At 38.2% G+C, this 7,175-nt stretch overlaps 2 protein-coding genes across 5 annotated transcripts; both read left to right on the plus strand.

The window, feature by feature from the left end:
* Nucleotides 150-3,295, plus strand: LOC104776814 (cyclin-T1-3). 4 transcript variants are annotated; one of them, XM_010500944.2, is made up of 7 exons: nucleotides 150-258; nucleotides 687-976; nucleotides 1,734-1,815; nucleotides 2,018-2,152; nucleotides 2,234-2,406; nucleotides 2,493-2,638; nucleotides 2,891-3,295. In XM_010500944.2, the coding sequence occupies exons 2-7, from the start codon at nucleotides 753-755 to the stop codon at nucleotides 3,076-3,078; spliced, it is 948 nt and encodes a 315-aa protein (XP_010499246.1). In that variant the 5' UTR covers nucleotides 150-258; nucleotides 687-752; the 3' UTR covers nucleotides 3,079-3,295. The 4 variants fall into 4 exon arrangements, with proteins under 4 accessions (XP_010499246.1, XP_010499247.1, XP_019099232.1 ...); XM_010500945.2 differs by having other exon boundaries at nucleotides 155-258; nucleotides 729-976; XM_019243687.1 differs by lacking the exon at nucleotides 150-258 and adding an exon at nucleotides 1,110-1,563 and having other exon boundaries at nucleotides 884-976.
* On the plus strand, nucleotides 3,892-5,683 carry LOC104776815 (splicing factor U2af small subunit A). The gene is made up of 2 exons (XM_010500946.2): nucleotides 3,892-4,059; nucleotides 4,490-5,683. The coding sequence occupies exon 2, from the start codon at nucleotides 4,505-4,507 to the stop codon at nucleotides 5,402-5,404; it is 900 nt and encodes a 299-aa protein (XP_010499248.1). The 5' UTR covers nucleotides 3,892-4,059; nucleotides 4,490-4,504; the 3' UTR covers nucleotides 5,405-5,683.

The raw sequence follows: 7,175 nt of genomic DNA on the forward strand, positions 1-7,175 counted from the left end.
AAAGTTGAGAAAATAGTCATAATGTCCAAGCCCATATATATATATCTAATCTAATATACTTTTCATTTGAAAAATTTCTGGCCCATTTACTTGCGTACGATATTTATCTTTAGGTATTAAAATCTCAACACCGCAAGATCTTTTTCCTGAGTTTCTCAAGGCAACAACAAAAGAAAAAGAAAAGAAAAAAAAAAAGCAGCAGCGAAAATTTTCAAGTTTCAAAGAGTTTTTTTCTTTCCCCTGACCAAGCAAACTTGGGTTAGTGAAATCTCAAATCTTAGCTAATCCAATTTCTTTATCTGTTTAAAATTGATTTCGTTTTAGTTTGGTCTCATCTCTTGAATCAATCGACCCTTCTCATCTTTTATCCCCTTCACGTTTCGTAATTTATCGATCTGTTCTGCAGATTTTGCCGTGAACTTTTATTAATCGTATTCTCTTGTTTAGTATTTTTTGTAGTTGTTGTTGTGTTTTGATCGAAACTTGGGATCAGATTTGTGTCGTATCATGTTATAAAAGCTGTTTAAAGTTTAAACAAAAACAGATGCTGTTTTCAATTAACACAACCATTGAGATTTGTTGTGTCTTGTTATGTTGTAGCATTTATTTGTTATGTAAGGAATCATTACTTCCGTTATGTTTCTGTGAATCCTCGTTGATCGATTGGTGCTTGCTATATTTCGCAGATATTATTTCCGTCAGCTAAATCGAGCTTTGTCTTGTGTTAGTTAAAAAGATCGAAACTTTTAACTATGGGAGAGGAGCATCCGAGAAAGCGGTCTCGACAACATTTTGAAACGGAGACGACGAGACAGGTTTCTTTGTTTGAATCCCCTCAATGTGAATTGTATTTCACCAGGGAAGAGATTGAGCGTTTCTCTCCATCAAGAAAAGATGGGATTGACCTGGTCAAGGAGTCGTTTCTACGGTCTTCGTATTGCACCTTCCTGCAAAGGCTTGGCATGAACCTTCATGTGTAAGCTCACAACAAATAGTATTCTTTCTTTATTTGTTGTTTCTTTTTGCTGGGAAGTAGCGTGTTTGTTCTCTCTGGTTGCTTGCTTCATCGAGTATACTTAATGCTTCTTCTTTCTTGCAACTTGTTTTAGCTTAAAGAGGGGTGCCTAATGCATGACAATGGCTAGCCTAACTGTTGAAAATTTTGTCGTAGGGCCACTGTGGGAGGTGGTCTGGAGAGGTTCTCGAACTGTATAAAAAAAAATTCTCCATTTTTGTCTACTACATTTATATCTCATGAATGGAGAATTATGTAATAGTAGTCAAAATTTGGTGTTCATGCATCATATATTGGCTCACTTCTCATCGGCAATGGGAGGCTTTGCATCTGTTGTGAATTTTGCTTTGGAGCTGTTCACCTGTTTAGACATGCCCTTGATATATATATATATATATATATATATATATATCTTTGTATTTGTAATTTTCTGCTGGGTTATCAAAACCCTCAGCTGTTCCTACCATTACCAAATACCAACTGATGTTCTTAGTTTTCTGAGCAAGTGCACTTCCTCCGGCCTACTATTTTTGAATCATCTATCATAGGTACTGGTGTTTTTCGTTTTTTTTGCATTAATCACGTGTGTCCGAACAGTTTCATGTTATAACAATGCGGGTTTCGGTGAAAGTGACGTCTTGCATTTAGTTTCTGCCCAAGATATTATAACATTTGAACTTGTTCATGTTGAAGGTTTTTGCCAATCTCGTTGCTACAGGTCCCAGGTTACAATAGCATGTGCGATGATGATGTGCCACCGGTTTTACATGCGTCAGTCTCTTGCTAAAAATGACTGGCAGGTAAGAACTATTTTGTATAAGTATGCTGATCAATTGCATTCATTGAAGCTGACAGGAATTATTGAATAGTCTGTAATGGAGAAATTTATACTTCGAAAGTGTCTTTTTTTAAATGTTAATTCAGTCTCTAGTGATTAGTTAGAAGATTATTTGATTGATGCTTAATAATATCATCTTCCAATTTTCACTTGGTGAATTGCAGACGATAGCAACTGCCAGTCTGTTCCTCGCTTGCAAAGCTGAAGATGAGCCATGTCAACTGTCCAGCGTCGTTGTTGCGTCTTATGAAATAATTTATGAGTGGGATCCTTCTGCCTCAATTAGAATCCATCAAACTGTAAGTATTTTATGAATCTATCTATTGGTAAATTCGCACTGCAGCATTGTGCTAATATATTACTTATTACTCTGCCTGTAGGAATGTTACCATGAATTTAAAGAAATTGTTTTGGCCGGGGAGAGGCTTCTGCTCGACACAAGTGCTTTTCTTCTAGACATTGAACTTCCCTACAAACCTCTGGCTGCGGCTTTGAATAGGCTGAACGCTTGGCCTGACCTTGCAACATCTGCATGGAATTTTGTGCATGACTGGTAAAGACCCTTGTTATTATTAGAATATATGTGATTTTTCCCCCACATTGAGTTTGAATAATCTTATAATGCGTTGCTTCATGTAGGCTTCGAACCACCTTATGCTTGCAGTACAAACCCCATGTTATTGCAACTGCCACTGTGCACCTAGCTGTCTCATTTCAAAACGCGAAAGTAGGCAGTAGGAGAGATTGGTGGTTGGAGTTTGGAGTTACAACTAAGCTATTAAAAGGTTTGTTGTTCAAACACTAGTTTTTCTCTGTTATTATATTGCCAGTCATTTGATCAAGTGAGATGTAGTGTTTCTACAAAATTAGCGCTGATAATAGGCATTGAGATTAGCTCCGATTCAAGTGGCATGTTAAGTTCTTACCATCTGCACGTAATGAGTTTGAAATTAGGTAGTGGTCTGAACAAAAAGATAAACTGCTACTGATTTTAGTGGTTGATTAAAATAACGGGATGTTTTCATGAATGGTGACAGAGGTGATCCAGGAGATGTACATGCTGATAGAAGTGGACAGAAGGAGGACTATGCCCCCTCCACCTCCACCTCCAAGAAGAGAGTTAAATTGGGCAATACCTGCACCCATGAAGCCAGTCCATATGGCTAGAGGTCATCCGTTTCACAGCTACCCTTTGCAGTCCTATAGACAGGCTGGCATCTGGTGAGCCATTGTTGAACAGCATGAAGATGTAATCTCTCTTAGAGTCTGAGTCGGGTTGATAGACAAAAGAAGATTATTATGTGGAGACTCATGAGAGAGGCAGTGTAGCATTATATAGCGATCCAAGTGAGGTGCTTTTTGTCTAAGTTAAGCCTCTCAGGTAGTGAATTCTCTCAAGGTTCATTATCTTTGTTCTCGCCCAGAGAGATTATGTATAGAAGTGTCCANGCCGCCACGGTGACCGTTGCTCTCGTCTCCACAACCGTCCCACCATCTCTCCTACACTTCTCCTCTCANTTATAATACTCTAGAAGACTTCATATCGTTGTATATCTGGAATCAATGTTTTGGGTTTCGTTCAAGGTTCAAAACTGTTTATTGACTTCTCTCATTGGTAAAGTAATTTGGTTTTGATGAGGTGCTGTTAGGTCTGTGTTATGTTGAGAGACTAACACAATCAATGATGCAAACCCCAAAAAATGGAAGTTCTAATCCAGAAAATTGAGATCGCTCGTGATCTCTTGATTTTGTCCAAATGATACATGCCACTGAGGAAGACAAGACAAGAACAACAGAAGAGCCCTGCCGCTGTTGAAATGAGGATAGTAATAAACCGCAGATACTGAAACTATAAGCCTTAATGTTGAGAAGTACCCAAATGTACGAGGAACTAAGAAAAACATTGGTCTGGATAAAGGAGTTAGTTGTACCGATCGTGTTAACCGGTCAATAAAGTTAATAACCAAAAGCGTATTGTTCCATTAAGAGGAAACCGAACCGGGTTCAAGTTTCCATTATTTATCTTTTAATTCAATTAAATATAAATCCACATATCAGGATCTCTCTCTCTCTCTCTCCCCCCAACTCGCGAACAAAGCAAACCCTAGATCATCAATCGGAGAGGGAGACGGCAGCTCTTCGTCGGCGATTATTTCCACCGGCGGTGGCTAAAATTTCACAGATCTCTTCATAACTGTAACATTCTGTACGTCTTCTCTCTCTTTTTCTTCGGTTTCGTGATCTATTACGGCTCTGTCTCTGTTGTTCTCAGCTCTATCTTGGAGCGTTGCGTCGTCTCTTTGTTTTGTTGGCTCCTTTCGGGTGTTTCTTCTGTCTTTAATTCTCTTTAGCTTTTTCTCTGTCTCCGATTTTGTTATACTCACGTCTCCTTGGTTGTATCTATGTGATTTATTTTCACTCAAATCCAATAGCTGACTAAGATCTATGTGCTTTTATCTCCAATCGTTCTTGGATAATTCATTCCCTTGTATAGAAATCTATGGCTTTACAATTAGTTAAGTTCGTTTAGTATTTGATATACATATGTGTGTGTGGAGCCTTACGTATGTGTGTTTGTGCTTGTTGATAAAGATTTTGTATCAATTACTTTTGTGTGTTTGATTCTGTGAATTCAGGGTGGGACTTCTGCCATGGCTGAGCATTTGGCTTCAATTTTTGGTACCGAGAAGGACAGAGTCAACTGTCCCTTCTACTTCAAGATTGGCGCTTGCCGCCACGGTGACCGTTGCTCTCGTCTCCACAACCGTCCCACCATCTCTCCTACACTTCTCCTCTCAAACATGTACCAAAGGCCTGACATGATAACCCCTGGTGTTGACGCTCAGGGCCAACCACTCGACCCTCGCAAGATCCAAGAGCATTTTGAGGATTTCTTTGAGGATCTCTTTGAGGAACTCGGAAAGTTTGGTGAGATTGAGAGCCTCAACATTTGTGACAACCTTGCTGATCACATGATTGGCAACGTATATGTTCAGTTTAAGGAAGAGGATCAGGCTGCAGCGGCTTTGCAGGCTCTGCAAGGCAGGTTCTATTCAGGGCGTCCCATCATTGCGGATTTCTCTCCTGTGACTGATTTCCGCGAAGCCACGTGTCGGCAGTATGAAGAAAACAACTGTAACCGTGGTGGCTACTGTAATTTCATGCACGTGAAGCTTGTTTCGAGAGAGCTGAGGAGAAAACTCTTTGGGAGGTATCGGCGGTCATACCGCAGGGGTAGCAGAAGCAGAAGCAGGAGCAGGAGCAGGAGTATTAGCCCCAGGCACAAGAGAGATTATGACCGGCGTGATCCTCCTCCTCACAGGGAATTCGGTCACCGGGACCGAGATCGCGAGTTTTACCGTCATGGAAGTGGGAAAAGAAGCAGTGAGAGGTCTGAGAGGCAAGACAGGGATGGTTCAAGGGGTAGGAGACCAGCAAGCCCTAAACGAGGAGGGAGCCCTGGTGGCGGGAGAGAAGGAAGTGAGGAGAGGAGGGCAAGGATTGAGCAATGGAACCGAGAACGGGAGGAGAAGGAAGAGGGAGGAGCTTAAAACGCTTGATTTACTCGAATCACAGTTGGTGCAATGTGGTTTTTTGTGCGTCTGCTTCTATGCGTTTGCTGATTGTTTCTGAGATCGGTAAAATCTGGCAATGGGATTTTCATTTGGTTGTTTTAATTTGGAACTTGAAATGAGTGGAACCAACTCCTTTAGATTATAAAAAATGTTTGGGGTTACTCTCTTGTAGTTTTTTGATTAGGAAAAAAACGTTGTTGCCGCCGCGTCCCCTTGTTATTGATATTCACCAGTGTCCCGTAGAACTTTGTACTATCTTCTGTTGGTCTAAAAGAGTTTAGTTTTCTTTCAAATTGTCGTTTCTTCTTTTAAGTCTTCAATGCTTTATTTGGTTGGAGAGATAAGTAACGACTCCTCTGTTCTCTTACTAATTTGGGATTGAGCAATAAGTGGCTGTCACTCACTTGGGCCTCTCAGTGCATTGTTTGGGTTCAAATTTGACTTTTATTTACCCTTTTCGTTCAAGGTCATATCGTTCGTTGCTTGGTTTTGATTCCTCAACTTTTTGCTCAACTTTGATTCTTCGTTGGGGATGCGTTTTGTAAGACCAATATATATATATATATATATATATGTACTATATTAAGGCCACGTTAATTGAAATGTAAGTAGCAAGTAAAAAATACACTTGAAACTTAACAAAACAAAAGAAAGACTAGAAGCCTGATTATCTACTTGCAAAATGAATCATCCAACCACTTAAACCACAATAAGTTAATTATTACTCTTATCATAGAGTATTTTTTTTCCGATGTCTTCACAAATGTGTATTTAATTCAATAATCATATGATTAATCTTAATCAACAAACAGGAAATGATTCACTAATTCTTTACCCAAATCTCTGCTCAATAGTTAAAGTTAGCATCACAATTTCAGAATTAAACCCTGACACCAGTAATCCAGAATCTCACTGATAGCTCAAAAAAAAAAATCGTCAAAGTTTATTTATATATAGGAGTTTTAAATAATTTATGAAAAAAAATCTTCAAAGTTTATTTATATATAGGAGTTTTGTAACTTTTTTACCAGCAATTTTTGTTTCTTTTAGTTAAACGTACAAATAGTTCTATTCGTTGTCTTTGTGTACATGGTTTGAGAACATGTTTGGTTCATCTTCATTCTAGCAAGAACTGTTTTTTATGTATCTTAAGATCAAAAAACAAAAAAAAAACATTCATATATAGTTTATAAATCTGAAAGATCATAGCTACATACTGAATTAGATATATACACATCAAAATTAAGCAACTAGGTATCAACTCATGCTCTAGACATTCATTATTAGATTAGACCACAGAAAAGCATTAATATAGATTATTAGATTATAATAAATCTGAATCTAATATATGAGACAATCTTTGCCCCAAAAGCTTTTGTAATATATTAACAATGTTCCTTTTGATAATTATATAATTCGCATTATATATTAAAAAATGGAAAAAGGTAGACGAGACCATCTCTTTTGGGTAAAAAAAGAAACCCCAAAAAGAAGAAAAACTAAAAGAAATTAAGACGGATTGTTGAACAGCGTTGTAAAGTCCATTCCATGTAAATAATACCTCAAAGACAACACATGCGCATGTCTTATTGCGTTTCTGTATACGAGTATATGAAAGTGGAAATTGAAGTATAATGATACACTAAAATTAAAGATATGATATAGATTTGTTGTTATTGCTACATAAAGATGAGGAATGGGGAAAGTCTGATGGACAGTGATGCCCTAAATTTGAGAAAGCATATAT

Source organism: Camelina sativa, chromosome 3 (assembly GCF_000633955.1).
Source record: "Camelina sativa cultivar DH55 chromosome 3, Cs, whole genome shotgun sequence".
Classification (NCBI taxonomy): domain Eukaryota; kingdom Viridiplantae; phylum Streptophyta; class Magnoliopsida; order Brassicales; family Brassicaceae; genus Camelina; species Camelina sativa.

What these genes read in the sequence shown, in the direction of transcription:
- LOC104776814 (XM_010500944.2), top strand. Translation starts at nt 753, where the DNA reads ATGGGAGAGGAGCATCCGAGAAAGCGGTCTCGACAACATTTTGAAACG. An exon ending in CAATTAGAATCCATCAAACT is followed by an intron (nt 2,153 to 2,233) that starts GTAAGTATTTTA and finishes CTCTGCCTGTAG; the next exon opens with GAATGTTACCATGAATTTAA. An exon ending in TACAACTAAGCTATTAAAAG is followed by an intron (nt 2,639 to 2,890) that starts GTTTGTTGTTCA and finishes GAATGGTGACAG; the next exon opens with AGGTGATCCAGGAGATGTAC.
- LOC104776815 (XM_010500946.2), top strand. Translation starts at nt 4,505, where the DNA reads ATGGCTGAGCATTTGGCTTCAATTTTTGGTACCGAGAAGGACAGAGTC.